We start from the raw sequence: 18,426 nt of genomic DNA, 5'->3' as shown, positions 1-18,426 counted from the left end.
TCCAATTCAAGAGGAATACAGTAATCTTAAGGACTAATCCAAGGTTCATACCTAAAGTCCCTTCGGATTTTCATCTAAATGAGCCGGTGATTCTTAAATCTTTCTTTCCTCACCCTTCCACACCGGCGGAAAGGTCACTGCATTCTCTGGACGTGCAAAGGTGCTTGAAATTTTATTTGGATCGCACCAAGGAATTCCGTAAATCCTCGCAACTTTTCATTGCTTTTGGGGGTCCTCGCAAGGGCCTGCCTCTTTCAAAACAAAGTATTGCAAGATGGATCTCTAGTGCCATTCTCTATTGCCACTCAACAGCGGGGAAGCCGCTAACCAGCAGAGTTAGAGCACATTCCACAAGATCTGTGGCTTCTTCATCGGCACTCTTTGCGGGAGTGCACATCAAAGACATTTGCAGGGCTGCAAAATGGAGCAGAGTGCAAACCTTTACAAGACATTACTGCTTGGACTCCTTGATGCAAGAGGACACGGCTGTGGGCCAAGCGATACTGAGGAACCTCTTCCACTGATTGGTGAGCTTTCTTTTTTTATCCCTCCTTCATTGTTTACACATTTTGTATCTTTGGAATACTGATGGCTTTTGCAATGTATGTTTATGCGGCAAAATGTGCTGGATTGCTTACTGCTTGCTACTCTGATACAAAGCATGGGAATCTATGAAAGTTCCAATACTGGGGCAAGAAAACAAGTTACTTACCTGTAACTTTGGTTCCCCAGTTTTGGTAACTTTCATAGATTCCCATGCGCCCGCCCGCCTCCCCAAGGAAAGCTCAGCCTCCAGCAGATATGGTTACTAATACGCAACGGCTGCGAAAATCTGAGGCTCTGAGGTTCCTTCAGGAGGGTTGTAAGGGGTGAGGCTTTTCTGATTGGCTGATGCCTAGTTTGGTCTCTTTTACAAAAAGAGGCGGATATGCTACAAAAGGGAATGAGGCCTAGGCCTTTCCTTTCTCTTTTGTACCTACTGCTATGTTATTTTTTGGTTACTGAGACTCCCATTCCGACGACTGGGAATGATACAAAGCATGGGAATCTATGAACGTTACCAATACTGGGGAACCAAAGTTACAGGTAAGTAACTTGTTTTCTTCCTTTCAAACTAACACACAAACATCTTCCAATAGAGGATATTTTCGAAGAGGCTATAGAGGCAACAACAATAAAGGAAGAGGTTGAGGAAATAACCATAGTCGAACCTCACCCTCCACAAAACAGTGACTTTCTTCAGCTCCCCCAACAGCATTCCACTCCTGTAAGGGGCAGACTAACACAGTCCCTACCTGTTTGGAATTCCATCACAACAGACAAGTGGGTAAGACAGATTATCCAGTATGGCTACTGCCTAGAACTTACAACTACCCCTCCACATATACCACCCAGACAGCGTCCAATGTCTGCAGAACATCTTACGCTGCTCAAGCAAGAAGTTCTAGCATTGCATCAAAAAGACGCAATATAAATAGTTCCATTACATCATCAAGAAACAGGGGCTTTACTCACTATATTTCCTAATAACAAAGAAGGATGGGACACTAAGACTGATTCTCGACCTCAGTCCCCTCAATCTGTACATACTCAATCATTTTCATATGATCACTTCACAAGTGCTCCCATTGTTGCAACAAGGCGACTTCCTTACTACGCTAGATCTAAAAGACGCCTACTTCCACATTCCCATACATCCTTCTCACAGGAAGTATCTAAGGTTTGTACTAGAAGGACAACACTATCAGTTCAAGGTCCTTCCATTTGGAGTCACAACTGCACCAAGAGTGTTTACAAAGTGCCTAGCAGTAGTAGCAGCACATCTCAGAAGACAGCACATCCATGTCTTCCCATACCTAGACGATTGGCTCATAAAAGCCAAATCATTCAATCAGTGTGTCCAACACACATCTCAAACAATTCAAACACTACACGACTTAGGATTCACAATCAACTACACCAAGTCGCATATCCAGCCCTCTCATGTACATCAGTACCTAGGGGCTACAATAAACACGTCTACAGCTCTAGCGTATCCCAGTCCAGCCAGAATACAGAGCCTTAGTCACAAGGTTCCAGAACCAACACTTTCTCCCAGCCAGAGTGTTCATGCAACTAATAGGCATGATGGCATCTTGCATTTTTATTGTACCATATGCAAGACTGCAAATGCGCCCATTGCAAGAATGCCTAGCAAGACAGTGGAACCAAGCTCAAGGGCAACTTACAGACCTGGTGTTGGTAGACCGCCGCACACATCGCTCTCTGCAGCGGTGGAACACCAAAAACTTGTCCAAAGGGCGGCAGTTCCTCAAGCCTGTTCCACAAATAGTACTACAACAGATGCATCCCTCACAGGATGGGGAGCCCATCTCCTACACCATACAACTCAAGAAAAATGGACCACTCAACAAAAAGTGCTCCACATCAATCACCTAGAGCTGCTAGCGATATTCTTAGCGCTCAAGTCTTTCCAAGTACATGTACAAAATAAAAGCTGTATTAATCCGTACGGACAACATGACAGCCATGTACAATATACAAAAACAGGGGGGGGGGGGGGGGGCACTCTCTACAACTGTCCCAGCTTGCACAAAACATTTGGAGATGGGCCATTCCACGAAAGTTATATCTGTTAGCAGAACACCTTCCCGGAGTTCACAATCAGATAGCAGATCTGTTAAGTCGGCAGACACAACAGATTCACGAATGGGAACTACATCCGCAATGATGATGAGGCCTAGGCCTTTCCTTTCTCTTTTGTACCTACTGCTATGTTACTGATGCAGAGGTCTGGCCTGGGACCAGGGTTCAATTCCCGCCTCGGCGGGTCTTGGGCTCAATATCCTCGGACCTGATAATTCTAGCCTTGGTGCCTATTCTAATCATGGGTCCCACTCTGCAACTCTGGGCAATAGCTTGCTTAATCTCCACAACGGCCCCAACAGCGCTGGGATGCCTGGCTTCACTTTGGGGGTGCCCAGGAGTGGACATTTCACAGGGAAAAGCCATGAAGGGTTCCACAGCGGTATGCGTTACAGTGCCAGGACACCCATGGGTATTAGTGCGCTTTACAAGTACAAATTACAATTTACATTACAAGTACAGAAGTGGGATCATCCAGACATAGATCTGTTCGCCACACACAAAAATGCAAAATGCCCAACCTTCGCCGCCAGGTTTCCACACCCGTTGTCCAAGGGCAATGCGATATGGATGAACTGGTCAGGCAGATTTGCGTACGCTTTTCCACCACTCCCACTAATACCACTAGTAGTGTGCAAACTAAGACAAGAATCCCTCAAAATGATCTTAGTAGCTCGCCAACCGTGGTTCACAACACTACTAGAACTCTCTCTAGTTCCACACCAAAAACTGTGTCTCACACCATCCATGCTAACGCAGAACCATGGAGACATCAGACATCCAGATCCAAGTCAAGTGAATCTGGCAATCTGGCTCCTGAAGTCTTAGAGTTTGGTTATCTTAACCTACCACCAAACTGTATGAATGTCATTAAAGAAGCCATAAGACCTACTACTAGAGCTTGGTATGCAGCAAAATGGAAATGATTTGCCATTTACTGCAACAATAACCAAATTGATCCCCTGGATGCCTCTATCCAGAATATCATCTGCTACCTTTTACACTTACAGAGATGTAATCTAGCATAGTCATCCATACGTCTTCATCTTGCAGCCATGGCTGCGTACCTACAAAACAGACAGCATCCGTCATTATTTAGAGTACTTGCAATTAAAGCATTTATGGAAAGATTAAAAAGAATCATTCCTCCTAGGTTACCACCCTCTCCGGTGTGGAACCTAAATATTGTCCTTGTCAGGCTCATGGGACCTCCTTTTGAGCCTTATCACAAATGTGAACTGCAATTCCTCACATGGAAAACAGCTTCCCTTATCGCTATTACCTCTCTCAGGAGAGTTAGTGAAATTCAAGAACCTTTTCTACAATTACACCGTAACAAAGTGGTACTAAGGACAAACCCCAAATTCCTTCCTAAAGTCATTACTCCATTTCATCTAAACCAATCTATAGAGTTGCCAGTTTTTTTTCAAAACCCAGACTCTGTAGCAGAAAGAACTCTACACACGCTAGACGTAAAAGAGCCCTTCTCTATTACATTGATAGAACAAAACCCTTCCGAAAAACAAAACAATTGTTTGTAGCTTTCTCCCCACCACATATAGGCAACCCCATCTCCAAAGCTGGAATTGCTAGGTGGATTTTAAAATGCATACACATTTGCTATCAAAAAGCAAAACATACATTAACAATTCCTCCTATAGCGCATTCCACACGCAAAATAGGAGCCTCTATGGCTTTCTTAGGAAACATTCCCCTAGAAGACATGCAAAGCAGCAACGTGGTCTACAATACATACCTTCACTAAACAGTATTGTGTTGACGTGCAAGCAAAGCAACAAGCTGCTGTAGGCCAAGCTGTCCTCAAAACTCTCTTTCAAAGTACTGCAACAGATACAGGCGATCACCACTAAGGGAGATACTGCTGTATAATCAATGCTCAGTGTTAGATGTGCAGCTCATATGCCTCGAACGGAAAATGCTACTTACCAGTATGCATCTGTACTAGGCATGTAGAGCTGCAGAGTCTCACACGTCCACCTGCCTCCCCGGGACCTGTATCTGTTCCAGTTCTATCTTAATTAGATATACACACATGGACATCATTTTTCTCTTTCTACTAACTCCATCATTTCCCATCTTGGCGAAAAACAATCCAAGGATGGAGTCTATACCCATGCGCACTATTGTCCAAGGGAGGAGTCACCTATCTCGTCACTACAAAGACTGCTTCCAAAGAAGACAACAAAATGCAATCATCCGAGCCCAACACCAGGTGGCGATCTAATGCTTAGTGTGAGACTCTGCAGCTCTACATGCCAAGAACAGATGAATACTGGTAAGTAGCATTTTCCATACTTTGATGCCTATCATGCTTCAGCAAATTAAGCAGGCAAGTCTAACATAACAATAAACCTTCAGGTAAATATTAGCATTATACTGCAAATGGATGTTGACGTGTTAATTAAGGAAATCTCATCTTGTTTTTGACAGCCCGTTCCATTTATCTGCCAAGTGGTTGGCCTGGAACTGATAAAACTGAATATTGAAAGTCACTCTAAAGAAGCCACACTTTTCCATTGTTAAAAATAAATGTAGACCGAAAACACTGTATGGATCTGTAAAATTCAGTCAAAATGGAAAACAGGAAGCCTTAATTAAATCCCATGCAGTTATTCTTTTTTAGCCTTACTCAGAATGGGAGGTCTGTCTTCCATTCCTGATTCTACTGCATTCAAAAAACTAAGCAAAGTTTCTTCCGTTGGAGCTTCTGTAAGTCACTACTTTGATACAAGTCTGGTCTCAAGTTCCTCAACCGTGATGTTTTTATAGGCAGTATTACAAAGTTTAAGGACCTCCCGGCATGAGTAGCTCGATTGCAGGTAGTAACTTTTGCAAGACAAAGTAAATTGGGGTCTTCTATGATGCCATATCGGTTGAAAGTTATTTTTAAATAGGTGTCTTTGTTCTTGCAATGCATATTTTCCAGAATGTCTTAACTTAATTGTAATTGATGGGGGAAAAACTGGTAAACTTAGATTATGATTTTGAGCGGATTGACCTGAGGCAAAGCATCCTACGTATACTTTCATACACTGGTTTGTGGCACCAAACTTTCAAAAAAAGTACAGTATTTTACACAACCCAGATGTTCTAAATCTCACCAGTAATTTGATTTGTCTATTTCCAAAAAGCAACGTTTTTCTGAACGCGGATGGAAAAATCCCATTTGGTCAGTCTATTTGATGTGGTACATCCCAAGACACTACTTGCAATAAATTCTTGCTTCAGAATTGTCGCTTTTTAAATGAATGTGCTTTAAGTAGTTAACGATTTATTAAACATTTTCCAATTTTTTCTTAGAACGGAAGCTGCAAATGTTGAAAAGATCACTACAAAGTTATTGAAAGCAGGTGCCAAGCCAGATCAGATTGGTATCATTACTCCATATGAGGGACAGCGGTCTTACCTGGTGCAGTACATGCAGTTCAGTGGGTCATTGCATACAAAACTCTACCAGGTACAGTCTCAAAATGTACGATTTCTATAATATTTTAAATTTCAGCAATTTTTTTGCTTCAATTTTTTTTGTCTATGGAGATCACAATATTATTCGATCTCTTTGCCCATCATCACTAAACTCTGTTTAAGAAATCGCCAGTTTTGATAATTTGTGTTGCCTAGCAGTTCTAAGGAAGAATAATTATTGCCATGGTTACAAACATTGATCACTTTCGAATGCAAACTGTGCCATCCACTTGCCGCCAAATGCTTTATTTTAGTTTATGCTGCTCTAGATGTGCCCATCTACACTGCTCTAGTACCTTAAAATGTTTCTTTGCCAGTGTTAATGTGCTGGTGATGTTGTTTTGTTCACATTCTGAAAATCTACACTATGCATCATACATCCCTTATAAAATTCCCACTTTTTTTATTAAGTACTTTATTAACATTTAATAATAACAAAGATCTGACATCATTCAGCATAACCAGCTTATACAGCAAGAAAAGTAAACAATCCCCAGCACAGCTTGCTACAGTAAATCTTATCCATAGTAACTGTATATTTCCTGTTATCCACACTTTCAATCAAGTTTTGCGACCGCATTTGTAGCCTATTTCCAGCACAGTCCAGGCTTATTTAATGTAGGCTCCACACCCACCCATTAAGCCTACTATTACAGTGACCACCAGCAATTTGTCATTCCAATCCCCGATGTTCTAACCAGTGGGTTCTCTAGGTTGCTGGGCCTACTCATCTTCGTCGACACACCTGGCAATGTCAATGCCTTCGGCATCATTGTCTTTGGTCGTGAGGTATGTCTTGTACAGTGCCCAAATATTTTTGGGACGACTACGTGGTGGGAGTAACTCACACATTTTCGGTTTGCGTACTGCAATACAGCAAGTCTCTGTGCCAGTCCGCAATAGTTGGAGTCGGGCCTTTTGACCAGCATATCACTACTCTACGCTTAGCAATTAGCATACTCATGTCAGCCAATCTACGCACTGCCTGTGGCATCGGCTTAGAATACCCCAGCAAAGCAAGCAAGTGATCTGGTGCCAACTGCATGTCTATCATGCCCCTATCTCTTGAAGTACACATGCCCAAAAACTAGCCACCCCAGGACATGCCCAAGCCAAGTGTAGAAAATCTTCCATGCTATCGCCACATCGCTCACTTTACGCCGTGTCGCTCATTCTATATCTGCATAGTCTCTCTGGCGTGTAATATACTCTATTCAAAAATGTTAAATGGATGAGCCTGTGCCTCCATTTAGCGAAATTCGCTTAGTACTTTTGCAGCAGTACTTCCAGGTCTCCTCATCTAATTCTAGTTCCAGATCCGTTTGCCCCGCAAGTCTAGCTTTGGTGTAAAAGTTTTCTCTGTACCCCAGTGCTAATTTGTAAATTTTGGATACAATTTGAGTTGGAGAGGTAGCTTTTATCACGTATGTGAGTGGCACCACTTCTGGCTGTTGCACCAAATCAATGCCCAAGATTCCCACCAGTGCCTGTCTCGTTCTATGGAATTGGAATTTATACAAGAGCGATGTCTGTTGGTCCGGTTTCTCCAGCTCCTCCCATGTCTTGGCTCTCCCATCATTGAACAGATCCCCTATCGTTATGACTTTTATAGAGCCGAGCGCTTTTGTCACTCCTCTGTGTACGAAGGCAGCCAACGGCACCAGTCCAAGGGGGCAAGCGGCGAGTAAAGTATCGCCCCCGCTTGTAGTTTCCACAAGTGCTGCCACGCATGCCTGGCAGCGTTTATAGAGTCTAGAATCCCTGTCCTACAGTCTAACGGGGTAAACAGCATAGCAGGTAGCGAGAGTGGCGTCGCTGCGCCCCTCTCAGTCTGGATATGGGGGGTGTCAGGAAGGCCATGGTTCCAGTAAAGAGCATGGGTCCCCTGTGCTGCTCTGTAGTACAAATCAAAGTCCGGAGCACCTAGTCCTCCCAGATGGTAAGGAAGTGTGAGGACCTCCACCTAACCCTAGCCTGTTTCCCTGCCCACACTTGCTTTATCTGGAGCAATGTGAGCGTGCGAAAAAAATTCCTGGAAGCACCGTAGGAATGTTAGTGAACAGAAATCGAGGGAGTATTACCGTTTTCATTAGCGAGATCCGTCCTACCAGTGACAACGGCAGCCGGATCCAGTTCTCTGTCACTCTCTAGTCTGCTAACAGCTACCCTATAGGTCTCACGGAAGACCACCTCCGAGTCAGTGTGCCTTAATTCCTAAATACCGGGGCGGCTCCATGGTCCACTGCAGTGGATAGCCCGGCTCCAAGGGCACAGTAGCCGGAGTAAGTGGAAAAAAACTATAGATTTAGACCAGTTGACTGCTAGTTCCGCTAACAAACCAAATTTGACCACTTCCCTCAGTATGGGGGACAGGTTACTATCCGGGTCCCGCACATTGAGCAGTGTGCCGTCTGCGTAAGCAGAAACTATCAGTTCGTATTCTGGGAATCATATCGCAGTTGGGGAACTATATAATACCCCTACCATTCGTAAGAATATGCCTCCCAGTCCCATCTTAGTCAGCACCAGTTTCATAAAGAGCCACTCTACCGAATCGAAGGCCTTTTCCAGATCGAAAAATACTGTGACTGCCGGTACGTCCTGGCGGGTGTGTTGTATCACCCCGAATACTGTTCTAAGTTTATAGGTCAGGCTCCTATCAGGAACAAAGCCCGCTTGCTCTGGCACCAGTAGAATTCGGGACTAGGGATGTAATGCGAGTTGCCAGGATATTGGCATATATCTTGGTGTCAACGTTGAGGAGCGACAAGGCGCGATACGAGGAACAATCAGTTGGGGACTTGTCCGGTTTCAGTATCGCCACAATGATCGCCTCCCTCATTGAAGGTGGCATGATTCCACCAACACACATCTACTCGAACAGCGTAGCTAGGTGAGCGAGCAGCTGATCCTGGAATGCTTTGTAGAATGTGACCGTAAGGCCATCCACTCCCGGCGCGCTACTCTATTTCATCCCCGCTAGTGCCCAGATTATTTCCTCCCGTTCCAATGGGCGCATTAGGTATTCATAAAATTCCCACCTTATGAAAACTAGAAGATACCAGAGCTAGAAAGTTCAAATGAGACAGACCGATTCAAAGGTTGCAAGATAAGTGACCACTTTTTACAGTTACTGAAGATAAGGAAGGTGTGTGTTTGGTTATAGAGGAATAATATTTTGGGACTAGTCTAGGGATAGGAGAGCTCAGTTCGAAGGAATCATTTGCATTAAGACATTAACAGGGTGACCTACAGGTAAGTGAACAAGACCAGTGTGCATATGTAGTAATGTCCACTAATGGAAGAGATAGTGGATGTATCTAGCAAAATTGAAAGAATATTGGCACTACAGCTGGTATGGATCAGTGAGAATATTAAGCGAGATAGAAGATGGATGACAGAAGCACTATCATAGCTGTTTAACTATTTGCTAAATGTCAGGTTCCACTTAACTGTTGCTGGGTAGACAGTTTAGCCTGTGATGTTTGATGAGAAAGAATAGAGGAGTGGAAATGGGAAGGTTTTGTTTCTGTAAGGTGAAAGCCTCACTTTATTGGCAGCAACTTAATTGAATAACATTTTCAGAGGATTGCCAAGTATCATGGATAAATTGGAAAGCAGTATTCAAAGAACGATGCAGTCACACAGGAAAGTTTTTTTTGTCTTGTTTCACAGAAACTTCTCTTGGAGAATGCAAGCACTCCTTACTTGAATGCCAGTCAAGTATGTCACCCTGTTCCAAACACTATTACTTCTAAAGCTAATTCGTTTGGGGATTAAGCCTCATATTGTAAGCTACCTTTGAAAAATAAATAGCTGGTAGGTGTAGGAAGCTAGCTCTTTATATAGTGGTACACTGTGTAAAAAATCAAAGCAAACCCCAAAGAAATTACCGAGGCAGATATGTCACCCCAAATTCTCTCTTTTGTGGTAGCCTGGGCGAGCAGTTGGGCATATCAGAGGGTACTGCTAAGCATTTATTGCACATATAGAGGCAGTAAGTGAGAGAAACACTCAGAAGAAATCTGATACCAATTTATAAAAATAACATACCTTTATATGAGTTAAGATACCAAAATCATAGGAATCGGGTAAGTACTTTCCGAGTTATAAATTGTTACTGCATTTAAATATGGATACAGTGCAATTTCTGAAGCGGTAATGTTACCCTATGGAGGAAAGACATAGTCTGCATACAGGTGCTTTACAGCGACTTACGGGACCAACCTTATGGACTCAAAGTGAGTATGGGGCAAGGTCCAAGGCTGCACCAACAAGTCACCTCGGGAGGCTCTGGATAGTCCAGGTGTGTTAGTGTCTGGAGTCCCATTCACTTTAATGGGGAATGTTCCGGTTAGAAAGAGGCTGCAAGCGGAGACTTGTAGACCATTCAGGCTGAACCACCACGGGGGCTCTGGTCTCACTATGCTCGGGAACGTGGGGACACCTTTGGTCCTCTTCTCCTTGGGCCAGGATGGCTAGGTGCAGAAATGTCCTGAAGCATCTGTTTTTCGTCACCCGAGACACCCACGGTAGAGGGGGCCTGCAGACGGCGTCTGTGTGTCCAGTGTAGCCAAACCCAAGGTGGGTCGGGGGGGGGGGTAAGTCGGGCTGGCACAGTTAGCCCACGTGCGCTCCCCTACTGCTCCGCAATGGCTGCCCAAATAGTTTTGGCCCTACAATGAGGCTTCCCGCAGGGGGCAACTGGACCCCACTCTGCTCCACAGTCTGTCCGGTCTCCTGGCAGGTCCCTGGCCCACACAACCTCCAGAGGGGGATCTCGCCTACTACTGCCTCTGGCTCAAGCTGGACCTCTAGTCTGCTCTACGAGCCAGTCACATGCATATTAGGCAGGCACACAGCAGCCATCCGTTCAGTCCCAGCCACCAACGGCAGTCACTGTCCACTTTGGACCAAGTACTTAGGCCCCAGCAGGATCTCGCTGAGGCAGCAGCAAATGTCTGGGGCCCTCGCCCACACTCAGGCCTTCCTTCACTCCTAGTGTTTGTGTCCCGCCAAAGGAAGCTGCTGCACTTTCAGCCCTGAGGCCTGCTTGCTAAGGAGCCATTGAGCTAGTGGCCCCCTCGCCAGCTTGGTCACGGAAATTAATTCCTGTTCCACTTAAAGGATTGAACTCTGTGTCCTATCCTAGAACTCAGGCCGTTGAACAGGTGCATCCTATTGCACCACTTTCACATGACATATCTTCCAAGAAATGGTCCTGCTGGTCCACATGGGCGACTGCATGGTGGCTCTCAACCTTAGGAACATTTGCTTATGCTTTTCCACCTCTTTCAGTGAGATACTGCTTTTTGTGGACTGAGGTAGGTGTCAATGCCCCTACTTCTAGTGGTAACCACTTAGACAAGGCAATCTTGGTACTCCATGCTACTGACGATATCTCTGCACGAACAACTGCTGCTTATTCCAGATCTCCTTATCCAGCATCGTCACCTCAGGCATCCAAAACTCAAGCAGTTTAACCCAGCAATGTGATACCTGAGGTCTTAAAATTTCGTTTCTTGAACCTTCCGAGGAGTAGTGTATGGAAATCCGGAGCAAGGCATGTAACCCGCCCCTAGGCTCACTGGCTTTGCTGGTAAGTGGGGAAAAGTTGCCCACTACGCATTGGTAAACCGACCCTATGAATACTAGTAAACAAATATATGCTAGAAGATTCTGTCCAGACATGCATTTAACTGTCTACACTTGGTTTCCCTGGCAGTCTGTATGCAGAACAAACAATGTTCGTCGCTTTTTAAGATAACCCATCAAAGGCATTCATGGATGGCCTTAACAAGGTGATTCTTCCAAGGGCGGCTCCATTGCCAGCTTGGTTATCTTATTCTCACAAGATTAATGGGTCCTAATTGTGAGCTAATGCACTCTTGCGACGTTTATTTTCTGTCATGCAAGGTATTTGAATTTGAATTTAAAAATATTTATTGAGCGCTCGTACACCAGGCGGTTTCATGGCGCTGTTGAGGAGGGTGGTTCCTGAGTGGGATGGGGAGATGGTTTAGATTTTAAAAGCCTGTGAGAACAGAAAGGTTTTTAGGGTGCTGCGGAACTCCAGGTAGGATGTTTTAGATCTCATGAGGAGAGGAAGAGAGTTCCAAAATTGTGGAGCAAGGACGGAGAAATTGGAACCTCCCATTCTGCTCTTCTTGAACCTGGGTACCACCAAGAGGGACAGAGAAGAAGAGCGCAGTTGTCTGCTGGGGATATAGGGTTTGATTTTGGACTTGATGAACGCTGGAGCTGTTCCTGCGAGAGCCTGGAAGGTAATGCATCCTATCTTGAAGAGGGCCCTTTCTCTGATAGGGAGCCAATGGAGGGATCTTGGGAGGGGAGTAGTATGGTATGATTTGGGTAAACCATAGACCAGGCGGGCAGATTGGTTTTGCACCAATTGGAGCCGTCGGATGGTGTACGCAGGGGCACCATTGTACAGGACATTCCCGTAGTCTAAACGGGAAAGGACCATAGCCATCAGGATCAATTTAAGAGCAGGAAAGGAAAAGAACCGTGAGATCTTACGGATAGTGCGCAAAATAAAAAAGCAGGAGGAAGCCACCGTGCTGATCTGAGAGTGTAAGGTGAGTTGTTGGTTGAGGGTGATTCCCAGCGTCTTAACAGAGGAAGAGGGAGAAGGGGATGAACCAAAAGAGGGGGGCCAAAAGATGGGAGACCAAGGGTTGAGTTTGCCGCCAGTGAGAAGGAGTTCGGTCTTATCAGGGTTGAGCTTGAGGTGGTTGAAGCTCATCCAATCCCTGATAAAGACCATCACAGACTGAAAATTAAAGATAGATTCAGAAGAATTAGAGAGGTTAAAGATGAGCTGGAGATCATCGGCGTAATTAAACACCGTGACCTCCATCCTCTGTAAGGCAGAAATGAGCGGAAAGATATATAAATTAAAAAGGAGAGGGGAAGAGAAGATCCCTGAGGGACGCCACATTGCACTTTGCGGGCTTGGGAGGAGAAATTCGCCAGATGGACTGCCTGTGAGCGATCGCTCAAAAATGAACTGAGCCAAGCCAGGGCTGAATCTCCAATGCCTGCCGCCTCGACACGGGAAAGGAGGATGGTGTGGTCCACCGTGTCGAAGGCGGCCGACAAGTCAAGAAGAACCAATGCCTGTGGGAGGTTAGCGTCTAGCCCCTCTCTAAGTGTGTCTAAAACCGAGACCACCACTTTTTCGGTGGAATGGAGAGGGCGAAAACCTGCTTGGCAAGGAGCGAGAAAGCCGCTGTCCTCGATGAAAGAGGTGAGGACTTTAGTGACGTGGCGTTCGAGGACTTTGGCCAGATAGGGAAGAAGGGAGATGGGCTGATAATTTGCTAGCGCTGTTGGGTCTGCGCCCGTTTTTTTTAGGATTGGGATGATGGTGGCAGATTTGTGGCAAGGGGGGAGCCTGTCCGTTTGCCATCACATCTAGTGATAGTGAGTTGCAAGCCCTAAATATAGAGGAATCATTTATTCAAGTTCATACAGAGAGGATGGTATTGATAGCAATCAAAAAAATCCCTACCCAAGGGATATGTCACAGGCATGAATGCTACAACTTGCCCTGCACCGATGTCTGCGCTTTAATATGGGTGCAGAAATCCAATAGTACTGCTTCTGTGCCCTATGTCATACTCCAGAACCTCATCCAGTAACTGAACTATATAGTCCTGTAGAGGGTATAAACGGCAACACCTAGGCATATGCCAACCTATTTCTCCACACTTTCCAGTACCTGGGTTGATTTTTCCCCATTGTTTGCTTAATGTGCTTTTCCGTTGAGAAGTATTTCTATCCATTCGATTTCCTCTTCGGTGACACCCATGCCCTTCGGTGACACCCATGCCCTTTTCCCATATTCTCCAACATTTGGTATTTTGATATCTGCCTCGAGCTAAAATTTGCATATTTGTTCATCAAAGTTTTAGGAGGATTTTTCAAGTGATCTGTCTCTCTTAAGTGGCACCCTTAACAAAACACCTTTTTTCAGTTTCATTACATTCGGAATATCTTGTGCAAGGCAAACTGCATCTTTTGTGGGTCCTCTAAGGACTCCAGTATGTCATCAACATTCAAGGCTTCCATCCTTACTACTTGGTGATTTTTGTTCTTCCTACATTATCTGTTCCCATCATGGATTGGTGCCAAACCCTGAACTGTGGATGTGAAATGAACTCTTATCCCATATATTTAATTTCACCCAGACATTTTTGTGACTGCCATTCCTGAAATTCTGTCTGTGATAATAAGATGAACGGTTGGGTCAGCCTGGCCTTTTGTTTTTTTCCAATGTTGCCTTCCGGTTTTGACATTTGAATCAAATGAAAAGAATGTGCATATGCAGAGTTGAGCATTCAACAAGCTTCCCTCGCCTAACTGCCTCCCAGTTCGCCTTCCAGGCCTCAAGGATTAACCGAGGTTTCCGTCTCTTCCACTCAATCTCTAAACTATTTCACAAACTCTGTCATGGATAGCCTTTCATGCTGGCTATGGAAAACTCTAACTGAGCGGAACATCAGTTTCTCCAATGCCCAGAGTCAGTCTGGAATGCTAATGGAAATCTAAGTTGATCAGTGTCTTTTTAAAATTTAAGTATAGTATAGAAACAGACGGCTAACTTCAAAGCAGTTAACCTTGGGGAAGTGAACAGGACAGGGTTGGTCTCAATTCCTCTCCCAGCTTCCAGTCCACCTGTCCTGAAGCCTTTCCCTGCACCCATGGATTATATTTGGAGAGGTATATTAAAGACATGCTTCTGGAGAGCCAGCAGACCAGTAAAACCCTACCTAAAAACAAATTATCTGGTTACAAGATAAAGTGGAAATTTGTGTTTAACACACTGGACTTTTGCCTTCTAGGAAGTGGAAATTGCAAGTGTGGATGCTTTCCAAGGACGGGAGAAAGACTTTATCATCCTTTCATGTGTGAGAGCCAATGAACACCAGGGGATTGGATTTCTAAATGATCCTCGACGTCTGAATGTAGCCCTCACCAGAGCAAGGTATAGAAATGATTGATCATGTGAAGTAGTGCTTCTCTTTATCAGTAATGTGTTCATTTCATTTGTTTCTGGGCAATTGCTGAGATTCACTTGGAGCATTTACTATTTATAAATGAATTTAGATTTGTTAATTTTTCATTACTGGCTGTTCTTTAGAGAAATTTCTTCACTATTTTGTTACACATGAAATCCTGTACCCTAGGGGAGATTTTGTAAAAGTAGTCATTCATACATTGGGTGAAAACTCCTGATTCTGGTGGATACTTTGACTTGCGGATCTCCTCCAGGCAACAGACTGAATTGGCAAATTTGAAATAGCCCCCCTGTGCTGAGGTGTTGATTCAGTCTCTGCTCGTTTTAGCTCCAGGTAGAACATCACAGAGCCATATAAGGTACCACCCTGGCTCAATCACTTATGATGGATCCGCCTAACTGCAGATTCTTCACCTTGTGCATATCCCCATATGCCAGACTGGATCCTGAAGATTTTTCAGCATACTCCCTGCATGCTTGTAGACGGCATCATAGAGCTGCGGGTCAACTCAGTTCTTCCTCTGAGGTGACTGGAGCCTTACATAACCAATGTCACTGAAGAGAGAAGTCCTGACTAAATGTCTCTAGTCCCTTTTTGGTTCTGTATGGGAAGGGGGTGCCTAGTTAGTTTTTAAAAGGACTCTCACCCACCAGCTCCACTGGTCACATGCTTCATGCTTGGGTCCTCACCCAAAATACTTGATGTTTGGGTTGGCTCTACAAGGTTGACTAGTGATGCTCTTTTTTTAGGGTACCTCGGTATCTCAAATTAAAATTCCCTGCAGGTTTCCTTAATTGAAGGTTAAAAACAGAGAATATCCCTAGAGTATGCAATGTACTCCAACATCTAAGGTCGACATGTTTGAGCCATTAAGTTTCACTCGTAAAGGCCATATGGCTTTCTTCAGGACCAAGGCTAAAGTTCCCTATATTATTTTATCTTACTGATCAAGCATTTGTGTAGTCCAATCAAAGAATATTTCACATGCTGTCTAATTCATACATAGACAAATCATACAAAGGTCAATAGCAGCATTGATTACAATAAAAAACTTACAACCACAACTATAGTGGTCACTTGTGGAGCACTCCTAGATAATGGTGTAGGTGCTCATGCAGCATCATAACTAGCTTTAATTATGGTACAGGGCAAGCACACACTGCCTTAGTGTTGAGGTGAGAACAATAAAGATAGTTGGTGTAGTACACATGGCAAAAGAACATGCAAATATTTCAAATATCTAGGACCTTGTATCCACACTCTGAGGAAGAGACGGTACAGTGTTTGTTTTGTAGCTTGCTAGCATCAGCGATCTTTAAGTAGCTATGGATTTAAATGGTAAAGTTGGATCTTCCCCCTTTCCTGGACAGACTTCATCAAGGTTTTGCGACCAACTGAGGACCCAGGAGTGTCCTCAAAGCTCTGTATGTTAGGGAACTGGTGCACGTGGAGAAGTGTGGCTCACTGGTTAGAGTGGCAGACTCTGAAGCAGAGATCAGGCCCGGGACCAGGGTTCAAGTCCCGACGCGGCAGGGTCTTGGGCTTAATGCGGACTCGATAATTCTCGCATCAGCGCCTACTCTAATCATGGGTCCCACGCTGCAACTCTGGGCAATAGCTTGCTTAATCTCCACAACTGCCCCTACAACACTGGGATGCCTGGCTTCACCTTGGGGTCGCCCAAGAGAGGCATCTCACAGGGAGAGCCAGGAAGGGTTCCACAGCGTTATACAGCGCCGGGACGCCCCGTTGGGGCAGCTGTGCGCTTTACAAAATACACTACATCTACATTTACATTTACACGTGGGTGGGTATTGAAATCATTTCCAGGTCATGTGATGTGTCAGAAAGTGTACTGATTTTACTGTGTGACTGGAGGGATTTACGTGTTGCCTGTAGCTTAAATAGGAGTTAACAGGATTTGTAGTAAGGTGTTAATGTAGTTACGTTTTTAGCCTTCGAGTTTATTCAACGAGGTGGTGCGTCAGCGAGCCTGCTGATGTCATCATGTAGATGCATTGGTGTAGCACACACAAAGCAAAGGAAAAATGAGCACAAGAACACATGATGCACAGGTACCTTAAGCATCACCTAGGTGAGGGACAAGCACAAGCCTCCCTTAACCCCTTCCGCGCTCATGACGAGCTCAGCTCGTCCTGAGTTACGCCGCTCGTACGCTCATGATGAGCTGAGCTCGTCATGTAACGCGGCTTTTTTTTAAACGCAGCGCGCAGCGGGAAAACCGCTAGCGCGCATGCGGTTAAGGTCCACCTTGACACTATAGTAGCATACGCTGGAGCAGTCCTAGGAAAGTGTTTCAAAACACCAGGGAACGATCCTAGAACGATCGTGCCCACAACGCTTTGAAATAAAAACCAAGTGTTGACTCTGCTCAATAGCATCCCATTTGTACCAATGCTGCACAAAGCGCAGCTCAAGTACCTAACAATCCAGATGGCTGCATTCATCGCTGTCACAGTACAAGAACCCTATTTACAAATATGCAAGGACAAGGTGGTAATGAGGACAATCCCTTCAGTTCCTACCAATGTTGATCTCACACTTCGTTTACAATCAAGCATTGCAGCTGCCAGCTTTTTTCCGAGAACCAAAGACACAAACAGAAAGGGACCTACACACGCTAGACGCAAGAAGAGAAGTCGTGTATTACTTTCAACAAACAAGTAAAATCAGGCACACAAGACAGTTTTGTCTGTAGGCTGTTTGCTGTAGGTACATTTCCTTCCTAGTCGTTTGCAGTAGATTTTCACAGCTCTTTGTTCCACCAAGTACCAGCTTGCCTGCTTGGTGGATCGCCTGGATTTAATGGGTTTGACAGGGGTGACTCTGTCCCCACAATGGGTGAACCAGGCAGAGAAGTTTTTGACAGCCTGTTCAAGATTAATTGAGGTGGGATGTGTTGGCATCTGTTCCAGCAGCGGTGTGAAGTTGGGTGGGGGGGGGGTGCTTGGTGGTGGTGCCTGGGGATCCTGTGATGGTGAAGTGAACTATGGCATTTGGTGTAATCAAGTGGGTGTCACCTTTGAATTTCCCAGGCATCAGACTGGATTCTGAAGATTTTTCAAACCAGTACCCCTGCACACCGGTAGGCGGCATCTGTCGACTGTGCATGTCATCTGAGCCAGAAGTGATGTCCGCGTCACCTATATAGGCGCCACCTGGGCACACTCATGTCTGCTCTTTTCTTTGTGCACCAGCCAGCGCTGATCTGAGAGAAGAGCTATCACTC

The 18,426-nt window shown here is 44.9% G+C and overlaps 1 protein-coding gene across 3 annotated transcripts in view; it reads left to right on the top strand.

The window, feature by feature from the left end:
- UPF1 (UPF1 RNA helicase and ATPase) overlaps positions 1–18,426 on the top strand; it is a 276,443-nt gene that overhangs the window by 202,000 nt on the left and 56,017 nt on the right. For 2 of the 3 annotated variants that reach the window (XM_078669698.1, XM_078669699.1), the window contains exons 17-18: positions 5,968–6,139; positions 15,000–15,142. In XM_078669698.1, coding sequence (XP_078525824.1) covers positions 5,968–6,139; positions 15,000–15,142 — 315 coding nt within the window. The remainder of the gene's footprint in view (positions 1–5,967; positions 6,140–14,999; positions 15,143–18,426) is intronic. The other variant, XM_078669700.1, reaches the window with a different exon arrangement.

This window comes from Lissotriton helveticus, chromosome 12, assembly GCF_964261635.1.
Source record: "Lissotriton helveticus chromosome 12, aLisHel1.1, whole genome shotgun sequence".
NCBI lineage: Eukaryota > Metazoa > Chordata > Amphibia > Caudata > Salamandridae > Lissotriton > Lissotriton helveticus.
The sequence above is the reverse complement of the archived record's forward strand: the minus strand, read 5'-3'. Positions and strand labels throughout refer to the sequence as shown.